Raw genomic sequence first — 18,129 nt, 5'->3', positions numbered from 1 at the left:
GGGGAGAAAGGGGGAGTGAATAAGTGAGTGGGAGGGAAATAGAAAGTGAAGAGGGATAGTGATGATGCTACAGGGTGAAGAAGAAGGATAAGAAAGACAATAATTAGAGAAAAGGTATGGAGAGCAAGAAAGAATGATTTGCAACAGAGACTGAGAATTGATTGAAAAGAATTAATCGGACAGAGGGACTGATAAATGGGGGTAAATGGACAGAGAATTAGTTAGAGCGACCAATGGAAGAAGCAGAAAGAAAAAAAGATGTGGGGAAAGAAAGTAAAAGTGAGCTGAAGAGAGAATGAACGAGGAGGGAGCTGGAAGTACAAAGAAATTAATCGAGTGAAGGAGGGATGAAGGAAAGTGTGTAAGAGAGATGGTGTGAGACTGAATAATGACTAAAGAGAGAGAACAAGGGAAATGAGATAGCAAGAACACATGCTGTACAGACAGACAGAAAGAGAAGTTGACTCGTTTTCTGGGCCCCATGCTGTTTGATTGGCCCATTGTCATATTACCAACCAATTAATTTGATGACACCTTCTAAAGGACTGCCAACCCCCTGCTGATTTCTAAGACTCTTGCCAGTTACAGAAAATTATCTAATCACCACGTCAAACGTCTGGATAAAAATGGTTTTAAGTGTGCCAACTTAGTGAGTAACTTCAGTTAGCGTCATACTATTGCACAGAGAGGAGCAGAGTAAACTAAGGGTTAATTAAGTTGGCCATTTCTTTTTTCTTGTTTTAAAACATGAACTTTGGAGCAGCGGGCATGGCTAAGGAGGTTATAGCCATGTGAATGGTGATTTAATGCTAACTTGTCACCAATCTGAGAATGAAAGACACAAGGTCAAGCAGAAGAACAGCAGGCATTCTTCTCTTCTCTTCTCTTCTCTTCTCTTCTCTTCTCTTCTCTTCTCTTCTCTTCTCTTCTCTTCTCTTCTCTTCTCTTCTCTTCTCTTCTCTTCTCTTCTCTTCTCTTCTCTTCTCTTCTCTTCTCTTCTCTTCTCTTCTCTTCTCTTCTCTTCTCTTCTCTTCTCTTCCCTTCCCTTCCCTTCCCTTCCCCTCCATTCTCCTTACTTACTTCACCTTACTTATCAGTACACACTCTCAGTGAGTTACTTATTATACTGCATAAGACGTTATTCTCATGGGATTCTGCTGTGTCAGATGATGTGCAGAAGACAGAGGCAGGAGAGATGGAAGAGAGAACTTGTCAGATCGCCATGGAACAAAGGTGTTCAGGCAGATTTGAATTCAGTGTCATGACTGTGTAGCTTTAGCATGCACTGTACGTGTGCTTTACGTGTAACCCATTCATGAAGAAGCATGCCCCTGACATACCCCCCTTTTCTTAAACAGTTCTTACTACATTCATTCTGTGAAGCTGACTACACCAAAACGTTAGCACGTTTTGTTTGATGGACAAAATAAAGTAGTGAAAGTGAGGCACTGTCTCTGTTCTTTCTTTCAAAGTGTGTGTTTTTTTTTTTTTTTTTTACAGTTCTTGGTTCCTGTTAATCTCTTAGGAGGTGTTGTTGGAAATGTGGGAAGACAGTTCTCGAGTTATTTGGGGTTAAAGGAACATGGAAAGGGGTTCTGGAAACATATCGTCACTGTCGGGCAGAATCCTTGTAGCCTATGTCCATATTTCAACTGTTTATGTTTTCTTCTGTAAATATATACTACAGTGTCACACACAAGTAGCAAAAATAGCTGATCTACAAGCTCACAACATGTTGCGGTGTGATGCGCTGTGAGCTTGTAGATCTGGCATTGTTGGCTTATGTTCCCCCCAGAATATAGATGCTGGGGTTCAAGTGGTTAGGATAAAACAGTGTTCCATGAGAAAGAACTGACCTTGACTGAACTCACCAGTGCTATCCAGCCATTCCATATACCTAGCTAAGCTATAAATCAATAACAAAGGGAATGTTCTTTATTTCCATCATGCGCACTAAATGCTTGTAAAGTGCAAGATAGATTTGTTAAAGTGAAGACATATGCAATATAATACAATTATACTGAACTTTAATCTTTCAAAAAGGTCACAATACAGAGATTACATTTTGAAGACATACAGTAGATGCGGGCAATATTGCTTTAACCACTTTCAACCTTGTGTCTCTATTTATGGCATGTGATTATGGTGAAAGTCTTCAAACAACTTTCAGAAATAGGGAAAATAACACTATTTGTGTTATTTCTGAAATATTTTGAAAGTGAAAGTGGTTAAGTGTGTCTGTGGGTTTTATAAATATTTAACCAATGAAAAGTTTTAACAAGAGCTTGTGACTGAATAATACATTGGATCCAATGGAACACAGGTTCTTTTTCCATTTCCTGAAAAGTAACTAACAAGGTTTCTACCCGACTGCGACGATATGTAACTTGAGTACTTTTAATAGGTTTTGATGCACTCGACTTGAGCCAAACACATAGTGTCCACAGAAAGCATTTTTTGAGCAGCGGTTTATGGTATCATGTCCAGAGCACTATACATGCACTAAGCGATGTTTGTGTGCGTGTCGCTCCAACCCTCACAAGTGAAATTGATGAGCGGCACTGATTGGTTTGCAATACTAGCTTCAGACATACAGACAGACAGACAAACGGACAGAAATACAGGCAGGCAGGCAGGCAGGCAGGCAGGCAGGCAGGCAGGCAGGCAGACAGACAGACAGACAGACAGACAGACAGACAGACAGACAGACAGACAGACAGACAGACAGACAGACAGACAGACAGACAGACAGACAGACAGACAGACAGACAGACACACACACACACACACACACACACACACACACACACACACACACACACACACACACACACACACACACACAGACCCTAAAACACACACCTAAAAACATGTGGCAAAGTTAGACCCTAACTCGTCAAGCAATTTCGAGTGTGTGAGTGTGTGCATACTGTATGTGGGTATGTGTATGCGTGCGTGCGTGCGTGCGTGTCTCACCTGTTCTCGGGGTCGGGTGTGGTCATGGCTCGGGTAACGTAACACATCCTGAGCGGTATAAACCTCTTGTCTCCCTGCAGGGACAGGGAGGTGGGAGGAAGAGGGGAGCTCAGAGGGTCTGAACAGGAGGTGATGGGAGGGCTGCCGAGCCGGGGCGACTCGGGTGGGGGGGTCTCCCAGCCGATCTCGGACACAGGGGATCCCTTCTTGACGTACGGCGTAGCTTCCCGCATGTACTTGACTGGGGGAGGAGGAGGGACAAGAGAGAGAGAGAGAGAGGTTTTCATTGTACTGTAAGTTGACACAAGCAGGAACATTTTGAGATTTGAATGGTCTGGATCTGAGTCACTTCTCTGTACTAGGTGGTTGATGACTTTGTAATGCAGTGAACCATTTTTAAGATGAAAATGCTTTGCGCAGCATCTTCGAGAACTGCATCTACTTCTCTAGACTTCTAGAGCCTAGTGGAGTTCTGTAGTGATGCTGAAGATCTGATGTTGGTTGGATGTGTTTCTGTCGCACATTGTCATCATTAAGATTGATGCCAGCTTCAATTCACTTCCACTTCATCTATTTCTTCATGTTGTTTGAAACTACGATTTAAGTGTTAACACTAACACTTGCATTATGCTATAGTATGACCTTCAGCCGTCCATCCATTTGCTAACATTGTCTAATTTGCGTGTCAGCATTCTGTGCCCAAGGCCAAGGGTCATTAATTACTATAAATTAAAAGGGAATCATTCTGAGCATTGAAATTGTATAATACCATTAGACACACATTGTCGTTATGCACGTATGCAGTGCTCTTGTTTCTTATATAGAATATAGAGTACAAAGTGACAATATAATGTATGTACAGTATACCTCACTTTCCTGGTTGCCTGTTGGATTTAGAATGGATTTTCATGGTTTAACCACTTAGAAAGCACCTCACGGTTTGGCTCCTGTTTGTATTATGGCTCCACTGCCAACTTATGAGCAAAAACATGACCTTAGATCTTCAGGCAAATCACTCTTGACAGTCAATAGATCAGGGAAATTACAAAAGGTTGCTGGGCAATGGAATGATTTGTCAATGGCCTGGATCTATTAGCTAACTTTCATAAGATGGATGTTCTAAGCGTCTACATTTTTATTCCCAATTTAATCATTATGCCAATGCCCATGCATATAGAGCCTGTCACTGCTAATCCCTAATTGTTAGTCTTGGGGAAGGTGTAGACAAATACTTATCCTCCGACACACACCTGGCCAGAGGCACAGCAGAGGAATCAAACCAGTGTTGCCATGTCTGCTTATAATAAGCGACTTTGGGCTTGGTTTTCTGTAAAGTCGCTTGTAAACATTGGCAGTTGCTGGTTGCTTATTTTTGGGCTTGTTTTCTAATGTTGTGGACATTTTCATGTCAAAGACCCCCCAAAATGAATATGTTTTTGTCCGCAGACCCACATCTGAAAACGGTTTTGTTGTTAAACATTTTTCAAAAACATTCCACATTTTGTTCAAGATTTATTTTGAAAATAGCTGTTGTATGATGATAATAGTCGCTTGTTTTGGGCTTGTTTTCATAGACCTGGTTACTTGTTATGTTTCCTCCGCAGAATCTGCCAACACTGAATCAAACCCCAGTCTCCACGGCGGTGGTTGGTCGGAACCAGAGCCATTTAAGAGAGTCGCATCACGCTTTGATCTCTCCGCAAAGCGGGCTGCTATGGGCTGTAGTTCCAAACATTGGAAGTTCCTCATTGAGATGAGCATTTCAGCATTCCATTCTTACAATGGGAGACAACGCTAGTGTCGTCACTCTCATAGTTATACCACGCTGGTAGAAACTTTAAGCCTGCACCTCCTTATTTGTTCTTTTTTATGGTGATTCCTCACAGCACACACCACTGCGTGTAACTGTATAATAGTTGTTGTTATTACTTTCTTGCAACAGAATGTTCTTTGAATTAATCTCTATGATTTTATCGAAAGGTTGCATATTGCGAACCTCCCATGCTGTTTGAAGTTTGAAGAAAATCTATTTAATGAATTAAAAATTAACTGCACATGCTGTAGTTGAACATGGAGGTTAATAAGGAAACTAATCTAAAGCTGGCAGTCTGTTCTTTTACATCATACTCCTTTTTTTGATGTGAAATCCCTTTTGCACTGGAGATGAATAAAAAGCAACGAAAAAAAGAGTGAACATTTTTAGATCAATGACTGAAATTCTTATGCTTTTGATGGCAATTTTTTATTAATTATACATCAGAGAGGAAGTAAGGATACCGCACACACGTTTAAGCAGACAGAAAGAGAGAGATAGTGGTGGTTTAATTGGCAAACCAGCGAGACATTTGAAGGCTAGTACAGACTATTACTCAGTTGAGTGGCTCTCAAGAATCTCTGAAGACAATGACAATTGCAAATGTATGCAGGTTTGGTGCAACGGCCACTGAACGACATTTGACCCACTAAGACAGGGGTCTTCAACGTTTTCAGGCCAAGGACCCCCTAGCTGAGAGAGAAATGAAGCAGGGACCCCCTCTATATTGTATAACATTGTGTTTCAGATACACTTTTGATGCTCTTTTTTCCCTCTACACCTATAACTCTTAGCCAAAAATAGCCGATCTACATGCTCACAACGCCTCGCGCTGCGAGGTGTTGTGAGCATGTAGATCGGCTATTTTTGGCTAAAGTTATCCTCAGAAAAGGAATGCTAGGTCACACAAAGATTTGGGGGACCCCCTGTAGTAACTCTGAGGACCCCCTAGGGGTCACGGACCCCCTGTTGAAGACCCCTGCACTAAGACATCTTGTTAGTGGCCCTAACGTTTGGACACCAACATAGCTGCTCATTTAGCTGTAGCTGTATTAGTGGACTGTTCAATAATTGAAACATCTTCACCAGAAAACATCTGATTTCTAGAAAGTAGGAAGGAAGCAAATGGGTCCTATGCTCCCATCTCCACGAAGCTTTCTATGTATCTTTAATACTAATGTATCTAATTGTCATTAGCATTTTCAAAACAATGCATGAATGTACAGTATGTAAATGACTGGTATACAGTAATTGTTTACTTCCCTTCCTCTGTGACCTTCATTGTCACTGCGCTGGCAGATCCTGATACTCAGCATACTAATACCAGCCAATAACTGCCATTTCCAATTAGTAAGCAAACAAACACCCAGTGCTGTTTCCTTGCTGATGTTTTAGTTAGAAAAAGGCAAAATCGGAATAAGTGGATGCTTAGAGACGAGACGTCAATGGTCATTCTTACACACAGCACTGCAGGTAAGCAAAATACACAAACAGAGAGACAGAAATAAAGTGAGTGCTCGGTGTGTTCTCAATGCTTTTAGTGCACTGAATCCTCTGAATGCCCTAGATGTTTAATTGATCCCACGGTACGAGCCTGGTTTAATTGGCATAACGCCGGGTGGTGTTTGAAGCCAGGCATCTGAGCTATTCTGGGGCAAATAGACCCAGTGCTTCTCTGTAACAAGCCTAACCGCCAACCTGTAGAGGGGACATGACAAGCTGACAGATAAAGCACTGACGCAGATGGGACTGAGAGGTGTGTGAGTGTCCTGAATGGACCCATACGGTGACAGTTTGATCCGACTGCACGCCAGCATCACCCACACAGATTCAGATCTGCTGCGGTGGGAGACTATAAAGGTCTATGAAATAGTTGAGGCGAAGCATAACGAGGTATAAAAACCAAATATTTCAGTGGGCCTGGTGTAAACGTTTGAAAAAGTAAACTTTTCAGAAGAAACTGATCTTGATGTTAACTACGATTGTGTTTCTGTTTTCTTTTCTTCTTAATAGTACAATGAATAAGACAACAGAGTCATGGGTTTCAAGCATAAAGTCATGGGTTCCTCTAAAGCAGAAAGGAACATGAAGATTTTAGTCCAAAATAAGAAAAACAATATTCAGGGTACAATATTCACAAAAGCTACACGCTCAGCACACGCGCATGCATGCATGTATGCATTCACGCATGTAGGCACGCATGCACGCAGCCACACACGCACATGCACACGCACACGCACACACACACACACACACACACACACACACACACACACACACACACACACACACACACACACACACACACACACACACACACACACACACACACACACACACACACACACACAATCTGCCTCATCTTCTGTGTTCCAAAGCATGATGAAGCCCCATGGGAGCAAAAGCGGATCTCTTAGAACCATTAACTGGGGCTTACAGTATTGTGGAGTGTGCGTGCGTGCGTGCGTGCGTGTGCGTAAACACATACTAACTGTATGTGTGTGAACTTGGTGTCATTCAGAGAAGGAATGGCAGTGATACAGTAATCTGGCCTTAGCTCTGACCTCTAGACATCTATATATATGAACAACTATACTGTTTCTCCTCAAACCCACTAAACTACCAGGATATCGGCATGTATTATTTTATGAGAAAGAACAAAATTGTAAAATAAAATAAAAAATCAGGACTAAGGTCAATCCATTTTCAATTTCAATTTGCAATTGATTTGCAAATTCAAATTGGTTCATTACTAATCCTACTATAAAATGAACAAAAGTCAGTCCATCCATCCGTATCCATTTTTTTCAGTGGGTAGACCAATCAATTAATAGTAGCATTACCTGGCTTCAGAGAGAATACCAGCAGAGAGAGCTGGCTCAATGGTGCAAACTTATAAAGGACTTTGATTTGAATGCATACTGTAGCAAGCAGCAGACACAGCAAGGCTGTTGTTGTAGTTCATGTATGTGTGTACAACGAAGCGTAGAAGCTTAATTACAAAACCGTCTCATCAATTGTATTGGAACCCACACAGTAGCACTCAGCGTGCTACATTGACCTAATGACCAGTCGGCGGACAGGGACATTTATACATTACGTTAAGTGGCCATTCTCATATGTTTTTCCCCTTTGTGCCAATGCAGCAATGGGTAGGAGCAGGTGTCCCAAGCCACTGTGCCACTGTGCCCTGTATGATAAGGTGGGCTGGTCTTCTCTGACTGAGAGGTGCAATGATCATTGGCACCTCTTTATTTATAAAGCCCTGGTTGGGTTGGGTTGTGTGTGTGTGTGTGTGTGTGTGTGTGTGTGTGTGTGTGTGTGTGTGTGTGTGTGTGTGTGTGTGTGTGTGTGTGTGTGTGTGTGTGTGTGTGTGTGTGTGTGTGTGTGTGTGTGTGTGTGTGTGTGTGCGTGCGCGCGCGCGTGCGCGCATTCCTTTTGGGACTGTTTCTATCCCATTACAGCACCAGTGCAGTTAACTAGTTACAATGAGCTCAGTATTACTTCAATAGCATGAGACGATAATGAGAATCTCTACTGGAGTGTTTATATAAAACCAGGGTACAAGTTTGCTGTTACATAAGACAAGTTGAATGCTCAATGGAGGTTGGTTCTTCCCCTCTTATTCATCTGTCACTGCTTCTCTGGGTTGCAAGTATACACGTGTGCATGTGTGTGCATGAGCATACACACGCAGGCGCAAGCAATAAGCATCCGCATCTACTCTCTTCTAGTATCACGGTATGCACACACACCCAACTTCAACTTCAAACAACTTTATTTTCCTTTCGGAACTTTGTTTGTGCAGTGGTTAAAAGACAACATACAGTCAATACATATATACCTAGGTCACTATGAAAGACACAAACTACATTTAAAACTAATATTACTTAAATGCATGATAAAACTTAAAAGCATGATAAAATAATATAAATAATATGCAACCTATGTGTTTACGTGTTTGCTACTACCGTCCATCAAGTGGAATAGTCCAACGTCCTTGAGGGGGGAGGCGGGGGGGCAGTCTAATGGAGGTAGGTGCAAAGCTATCTGAGCCCATTTTAGTGAGTGTCGAAGCTCTGTAATGACAGCCTGAAGGCATCAGTTTGTAGTGGTTGTGAAGAGTGTGTGTATTGTCCTCAACTATTTGAGAGGCCTTCTTTACTGTCCATTGTGGATGCTGCTGAGTGGCTCCTGGTCCTTCCCAATGGTCTTAACAACCCTGTCAAGAGGTTTCCGGTTGATGACACGCATCACACCAAACTATGATGTGATGTTGAAAGTCACTATGGATTCCACAAAGGACTTGTAGAAAGCCTGCAGGATTGATGGTCGGACCTGAAGCTTTCTCATCTTCCTCAGGAAGAACAGTCGTTGTTGGCACTTGAGTGAATATTCTCGGCGTTGGTCTTAAAGGCGAGCTAACCGAGCTTGTGGTCGATGGTGGTGCCTTCTCCAGCTGTGTGTATGTGTGATGCAGCAGGGTTATCACTGCATCATCCACACCTCTCTGCTGCTTGTATGCAAACTGGAATGGGTCTGTGTGCCCACTAACCTCCCTCTGTAGCTGACGTAGAATGAGCCTTTCAAAGCTCTTCATCACCAAAGATGTTAAGGCTACGGGCGGTAGTCATTATTGCAGGTGGGGTTACTTTTCTTAGGAACTGGGCAAATGATGGAGGACTTCCATATGGTTGGTATGGAGTGTTCAGACAAGGAGCGGTTAAAGAGTTTACAGAAGACCTCAGCCAGCTGCTCATGACAAACCTTCAGCAGGCGCCCGCTGATGTTGTCAGGACCTGGGGCCTTATAAGGGTTTGTTCTCTTGAGCACCCTTTCCACCTCCCTTGGGTGGAACTCTAGGTTGGTGGTGTTAGTCGCTGCATTACACAGGAGGTTGGTGGTCAGCTCCTCCCTCTCCCGAGTGCAGGTGTGTGTATCAAACCTGCAGTAGAAGCTGTTCAGGTTCTCTGCAAACTCCACACATTCCTCTGCTCTGAAGTGGGGCGGGGGTCTGTTGTTTTGCACGCCAGCAAGTGTCTTGACACCTTTCCAGGCATCTCTGGCTTTGCCCTCCTGGAAGAGCCTTTCCACCTTCTCCTTGTACTCCCTTTTGGCCTCTTTAATTTTCTTACTTAACCTTAGCCTCAATCCTATTGCCGGAGGTAAATGCTATTACATTTCTGATTAAGTGTATGTTTTAGCTTTTTTGTAATTAAGGGTTTATTGTTTGAAAAAACTTTAAGTGTCTTTTTTGGAAGAATCATGTCTTCACAAAAAAGAATGTAGTCGGTAATGACCTCAGTAGCCTCCTCCAGACTGGTCCCATCTGTGAACGTTTCCCAGTCAGTACAGTCATAGCAAGCCTGCAATGTCTAACTGGCCTCCTCATTCCACTGCTGCACCTGCCTTTTGACAGCTCCCTCTCTTTGTAATGTAGTGCGGTAGGCGTGGACTATATGAATGACATTATGATCAGCTGCACTTAATGGGGGTTTCTTATATGCCCTATATGCATTCTTCACGTTGCCATAGCAGAGGTCAATTGTTTTGTTTCCTCTGGTGGCACAGTTTACATATTGCTGATATGTGGGGAGAGTGTTCTTGAGCCGACAGCTCTCTATGCGATGAACGCACACAGAGATAGCCTCCGCTGCGCGAGTATCACACACGCACGCACGCACGCACGCACGCACATACACACAACCTGGAAATTGTTTACCTGCTCCCTTGATAATGAGCTGACATCTTAGGCACATATACAAACTTCCCTTCTCTCTCTCCAAATGTGGGTCTTTTTCTTCCTCTAGTTACTAAAGGAAGAAAAAGACCAGTCTAGTATGTCTCTTTCTCTCTCTCCCTCTCTTCTTTCTCCACTTCCTCTCTCCCCCACCACTAGTAGCATTAACACGTTCTACTCTCCATACAGTATAACTCTCATGGTTAATGTAGTCATATCATAGATGTCTATCTGTTCAGTTCCCTATCCATACTCCCATTCATTTCCATTCAAAATCTATTCTCCCCTAATCCAAATCCCATTCACTTATAGTCTACACAAAGAGTGTGTTGAAATGCCAATGGCACCAATTACAAGCGCCATATGTGACTGAGTTCAAGTCCAGAGCGACAGGTGTAGTCAGACACACTCATACTTACACACACACACACACACACACACACACACACACACACACACACACACACACACACACACACACACACACACACACACACACACACACACACACAATTATTATTATGTGTGGCACCAACGGGGCCAGCTGTCTAGAACAGCGTGGGTCTCTATTTGTATGTCCCCTGAGCAGACCATCTGCAAGCCCCAACAAAAGTAGACCAATCACAGCGAACTTCACACAGGAAAGCTGATGCTGCTACACCTTTCACAGTCCCTACAATAGTAGACCAATCACAGCTTACTACACAGCTCAGCTGACAAATTGTGTCAATGGGAATCTTTGTTTGGGTGGAGAAACGGCAAAAGAAAATCTCCTGTTGTTAGTTCTGCAGTGGGAGTGCATTGGTGAGATTTGGAAAGAGTGCACACCTGAATTCATAGCAAAACTATTATATCTACAAGCAATGGGTCGAATTATGATGCGTTGTGAACGCGTCATAATTCGACCCATTGTGAGCTTGTAGATCTGCTATTCTAGCTATTTTTGAATATTTTTGAAAATAAAAATAAAACAATTTCACATAGACAATGACATGCATACCTCTGCACTAGGAAATGAATGCGCACAAAATGACCATTTGTATAGTTGTATATATTGCAATAATAATGTGTTGTTACAAAAGTCAAAGGCCCATCTGGACTTTGCTTGTGGCGCATTAGAGAGAGAGAGAGAGAGACCCAAAAGAGATGGTTCTTATAAAGCTGCAACTGCAGAATCTAGACTTTCATTCCTTGTGGGAACGCAGCCGGTAATGTTGCTGGATACCACAGCGACACAAAAGGCCTTTACAGACCCACCTCCGAGGTATGTTTTTGCATAATGTGGACTCTTATGTAAGTAGTGAACATGGCCTTAACTGAATGCAAAAGTATGCCAGGAGCCTCATGTATAGAAACGGGCTCATGACAAGATCACAAATTTGCAGAAATAGGCGGAAATACACAATAGTGTTGTTAGGTATAAACATTGAACTTATTGGTTTGGTTAAAATGTTCTCAAGATTCTGTGTGTCCAGACATTCAACCTCATCTAGGAAAGACATTTGAGTGAATTCTTTGGAACAGTCTATTTTGATATATATATAGCTTAAAAGTGTCCTTGTCTCGCCCGTATGCTGATTACAACATACTGTTCCTTTCATCACGTGGAAGCACTGTACACTGTACTCTATGGTCTCAACATTCCCATACAAGAAACAGAGGTTATACAAAGAATACTAAGGTTGTTTACTTTGCACATACAGCCGTTAACCCATTCAGATCTGAGGCCGATTCTACAAAATAACTGCCTTCTAAATCCTAACAGTTTTCTGAAAAACGTATGTTTCTATATCAGTGGTGCTCAAACGTTTTCATGTCAAGGACCCCCAAAATGATATGTATTTGGCCACTGACCCCATCTCAAAATATTATTTCCAGGGTCCTCCAGAAGCAAAGATTTGAGTTAAAAATGTTTGCTCTAAATACTATATATATACTCAAAAGATTTGCACACATTTTCACGATTTTTCAAAAATAGCATATCTACAAGCTCGTATTGCTGCACAAAGTGACGCGCTATGAGCTTGTATATCTGCTATTTTTAATAGCCAAAGTATAAAATAATGGTTCATGTTTTTTCACCGATAATTATGTACAGAATATTGTGGAAAATGTTAAATGAGGAATGAAAGTATGCATGCTCTGAAGGTTGTCCATCAACACAGAATTTCATAGATTGTTGTTATATTATACTTTATTATCCCCTTGGGGACATTTGTCCTCTGTATTTGACCCCTCCTAACTAGTGAGCAGCTACAGTGGAGTGCCTGGGGACCAACTTCAGGTGAAGTACCAGTACCTTGGTCAAGGACAATGGCAGGAATAGGTACCTGGCATGCACGGAGGAAAGCCACGAAAACACGGGGAGAACATAAAAACTCCACACAGAAATCCCTGCTGGGATTTTAACCCTGGACCACTTTGTTCTAACCACTACTCCACTCTGCTGCCACTAGTGTGCATATTAATACAGATACGTTGGTTACATATATTTGTTAAAAGCCTGAACATTTCTTCAGAGGAAGTGAAATTACTTCATACTTTAGTGTGCATGTGATGAAACATGTCAAAGCAACCAGACAATAATCTCTCAAGACTCTGGTGCAGCTGAATATGTCAGCAGCACCACTGCCCTAAACATGTGATTGACCAGATGGGTCAATCTTTGGGTAAAAAAGATTGACCCACATTGGCACAGACAAAGGCTGCATCCTCTCACTCACCTCCCTTCAGGTGGATTTAGTAAAGGGTGAAAATATATCCACAGCACATTATTCTGGGTTAAATCTGACCCCATTTTCTTGAAGGTCCATATCCACATAGATATAAAAACAGCATTGTATGTTTGTTCAATGTCTGCAGAAGAGCTACACAGCTCAAAATGTCACATGTAAGGTGAATAAATAATGTTGAAGGGAGTTTCTCAGTGTGCAGACTTTGTTCTTTTTTGTGTACATACATGTGATGTGACGCGTTCAACAACTACAGTAGCCTACTTTGTATACTGGAGCAAAGAGCTCAAGTTTTATTTTACCGACTGAACACCAATTAACGTGTACGTATATGCACTTGTAGTCAGCTTACAGTTGTCGTATAACAAAAATCTGATCACATGGATCTCCAGATCCACATGGGAATGGTGAGACAACTGTACTCTAACTATCATTAGCTAAAGATTGGGTTGCAAGGCTACACTGTTCTTGTTCTTATTTTTTTTACCCTACCTTTATTAGTAAGCAAATGTTAACAATCTATTCTAATGTCTACTGCCTCATGTTAATATTCATTGTACAATCCAGATTTGACCATAGCAGGGACAAAAAAGATCCACTTTACAGTTACTGATAAAATCTATGTCAACATTTGCTCATGAGGAGACAAAAATGTGGACATCAGACAATATGGGTGTGTCTCCTAATGCAAACAGGATGCTAACATAACTTGCTTTCCCCACAAGCATTTGGAAAATGTGTAAGTGAATGAGCTACGTTGCAAAATCACAGGCATACTATAATGATAGAGCTCTATATGGTGGATATGACATTATTTCCACAGACGATATAATAAAGTTCAGTATGTATTTAGATGAACGTTTTGGGAGGGTTGTTCGAGGCAGTTATTCAGTTGAGTCGTGCACAGGGTAACAAGGAATATCAAGAGATGATGTGGTCAAATTACAGACTATCACACCTTTTTATGATGGGCCTTCATATATCCTCCTTATTAAGCCATCTTAGAAATGTAAACACCACCTTTGAAATTTTGGCATTTAGCAGCCATGTGCGCAGCATCTCACAATGAGTGCAAACTCATTGTGAAATAAAAGGCAAGTATCTATTAATTCCAAAAGTAAGCAAACTTGTAAGAAACAAAAGCAAGGAAGGTCAATACAACGGTAGAGATTAGATTATTATATTTTTTCTTTTACAAAGACAACAAAGGATGAAAAAGGACAAGCTGTCCCAGAAGTAAAACACTCAACAAAGGACAGGAGTGAATGATTCACTCTATTATCATCACAACCACAATCATTATCGCTACCACCACTACAGTTGTTGTTATTATCATCACTCGTATCCGCTCGCCCGCTTGGGAGAGCGAGAGAGAGTAGCAGAGGTGATGATGATAGCTTCTGTAATGACATAAACAGTAAGTCGGCCAATAGACAAACTCTCTCTTGCTCTCTCTCAGACAGACAGCCACACACCCAGACAGACACCCCCCCCTACACACACACACACACACACACACACACACACACACACACACACACACACACACACACACACACACACACACACACACACACACACACACACACGGACACAGTCTAGACTACACTGCTGATGACTACTATGATGACAACAACACATGCACATATACACAAGTACACACACGCTCAGCCTCACACACACATGCACACGTACGTTTATACACAATGTGCGACAGAATACAATGTCTGGACTACAGCTGATGATAACACACACAAAGTTTACATTACACTACTATTGGCCAGTGGCCACACCTGCATAGATATGTGCGCGCGCGCGCACACACACACACACACACACACACACGCTGGATCAAGGTGATGACAGGCAACACATTAAAGGCTCAACAGCGGCGGATTCATATCCTGTCCGTCTGCAGGAGTTTAGTCCTGTTGTCTTCTGTTCTATTCAGACTTTCAATTTCTCATACACATGGGAATAATTGTGAGACAACTTTACTGTAATTATGTTCTGTAGTATTTTGTTTTAATGTTGTATGTCAGGCACTGAGGATGTAAATTTGCATTCTTGCTAACTCCTACATATTCATATTTCTTCCTAACTGTACTTCATTGTACTGACTTAGACTTGGACATGTGCACTGCTCATTAATATTTGTTGTCCCTCTCAGATAAACAAATAAAGTAAAGTAAAAGTACTCCCATGATGAGAATCTCAGACTTCATGTGGCCAGCCTGTGACGTCAGTCATCTATGACACATCTGACGTATGACTCCAAATGTGAGCAAGGTTTCACCCAGATCCAAGGCTTTGACTTGCTTCCCAAATTTAAGCTAAATATTTCAAGAAGATATAAAAGATATGAAAAACAAAAAGGTGTGGAGGTATTTATTTGGCCGACTGGCAGGCTGCAGAAGACATTTAGCACTGGTTGGTCCAGTGGTTTACAAGGTTAGCTCTGGATATCACACAGAGAGACAGATGGACAGACCCTCTAACAGACGGCTGGCCTCTTACAGCGCCATGCCGTAAACATTTCTTTTTTTAAAACATATACACTCAATCATCTTTTGTCCACTTAAGTCCCTTTTCCACACAAGTACAATGATAGGAATGCATGTTTAAAACGAACTTTCTTTGCAAATCTCTCCAAGTTCATTGAGGTACCAATTCTTGATTCTTAAAATATTATTGTTTTAATGCATTACCAGAAGGTATGTCACTGAGGCTCAGTGGGATAGGATGCATGTGTGCCATGTGCCCATGATATCCCAGTTTTAAATCTGATCCATTGCTACCTATACTAGCCTACAAAGCCAAAGTGCAGTAACTACGTTTTTGGACACACTGACTTATTTGTGTATTAAGGTCAAATTAGCCTTTGATATTTTGGGGATAAACAATTACATAAAGAACAGATATACAATCAGTGTAATATCACTCATATGCTGACAACCCATTTGGCTGAATAATTGAAACAATTTTAAACCCTTTTATCCGTTAAATTATTTGCGTAGTTACTGCACTTTGACTTTGTAGGCAGTTCCCTCCCCCTGCCCTGTCACCCCGCACTGCATTATGTTCAATTAAACAAAGCAAATGCCATCAAAGTTATATTAAAACGGTGTAAGTGTGTATATCAGCTAGAATGTAGGTAACTAGAGGGTGAACACACTGGAGGCCCCCACTGATGAGGTTTAGTCACTTAAACTTCCTGCTGAGTCTGAGGAACAACTTAATAACTCTTTGTGTAGGTGGACAAAAAACTGCAACATGAAGCTGCAACATTGAGCTAATGAAGTACCCAAGTTGCAGTTTCAGTCAAATCTAGGGTGCTCAGGGGTATATACATGATATGTTCATCCAGTCATCAGATTTTCACCCAAATATTGCACAATCATGTATAATAATAAGACACAATATTGAAGAGACTGATACCTCTAAAGCAGATGTCTTCAACATTTTTCAGGCCAAGGACCCCCTAGCTGAGAGAGAGATGAAGCAGGGACCCCCTCTATATTGTATAAAATTGTGTTTCAGATTAAAATTTTTATTTTTACTTGGTCTACTCTTTTTTCCCTCTACACACCTCACAACACAAGCTCACAACGCCTAGCAGCGTGAGGCGTTGTGAGCTTGTAGATCTGCCATTTTTGGCTTATGTTCCCCTCAGAAAAGGAATTCTAGGGTTCAAGTGGTTAATGTAAAAAAGAATAATCCTAACTCACACAGATTTGGCGGACCCCCTATAGTAGCTCTGAGGACCCCCTAGGGGTCCCGGGGCCCCTTGTTGAAGACCTCTGCTCTAAAGGAATGGGGTTCAATGTTTGTCTTAAGGTCAGACTGTTGTTGTGGTATCCATCCTGTCTGGCTTCATGTGTTTTATACATCAGACAGGTGTGAGTTTATTTTCCTCTTCCTCTGATGAGATTTCAAGATGGCTTATCTGTGCTTTCAATAGCCGAGTGGCATTACGCACATCAAGGCATACACATGCGTACGCACACACATGCACACGCACACACACGCACACACACACACACGCACACACACACACACACACACACACACACACACACACACACACACACACACACACACACACACACACACACACACACACACACACCACACACACACACACACACACACACACACACACACACACAGAGAGACACGATTCCCCCGACAATGCCTCTGCTAACAGTTTGATCAGATGTTTCCTCCACAATTCTGTCTTCCTATAAAATAAACTCTGCTTCTCTCAGGAACAAAACTCACCCACTTTAAATAAAACCACTTACAACTTATATTACCAATGCGACAAACACACACACAAAGTCTAGAAAATATATCCTGTGCCCAGACAGTCTACTTTGGTACTCTTTTTAAATGAATTCACAATGGAGCTTTCCATTGTGCGATTTAACAGACTCAGGATGGGAACCGTTGTCTGTCTTGTTTCTGACAGTGAGCCACAGTAATGGATCTCCACTGGTATACACTGAACTCTATATAAACAATATAACTCAATATTGAGTAATTATCACTCTTATACCAGTGACAATTTTACAATCTGTATCAATAGTGTTTGTTGGTGAGTTAATTAAGGAGCAAGAGGTATAGGTGAAAATGCAAAACCTGATTCCTTGCTTTAAATGTAACTAAATAATCTCTGTTAAATCCTCCACTATGGTCACTGCTTCTCATGCGTGAAAACAACAGTTCCTTTTCTACTCGTTCTGAAATGTGGAAATAACTAAGCCACCTTACTTTGTCTTCCTCTTATTCTCTCCACTCTACCCAGTCTCTTTACCTCTGGCCCTTTTCACTCTACCTCCCCTATTTCTCTACCTCCTTCTCATCCC

General features: G+C 41.8%; 1 protein-coding gene across 1 annotated transcript in view; it reads right to left on the bottom strand.

The window, feature by feature from the left end:
- sntb1 (syntrophin, basic 1) overlaps nt 1–18,129 on the bottom strand; it is a 49,343-nt gene that overhangs the window by 28,415 nt on the left and 2,799 nt on the right. Inside the window, exon 2 of the mRNA XM_084053024.1 lies at nt 2,977–3,217. Coding sequence (XP_083909150.1) covers nt 2,977–3,217 — 241 coding nt within the window. The remainder of the gene's footprint in view (nt 1–2,976; nt 3,218–18,129) is intronic.

Source organism: Gymnoscopelus microlampas, assembly GCF_963454915.1.
Source record: "Gymnoscopelus microlampas genome assembly, chromosome: 3".
In the NCBI taxonomy this organism is placed as follows: domain Eukaryota; kingdom Metazoa; phylum Chordata; class Actinopteri; order Myctophiformes; family Myctophidae; genus Gymnoscopelus; species Gymnoscopelus microlampas.
This window is presented reverse-complemented; position numbering and strand designations above follow the sequence as displayed.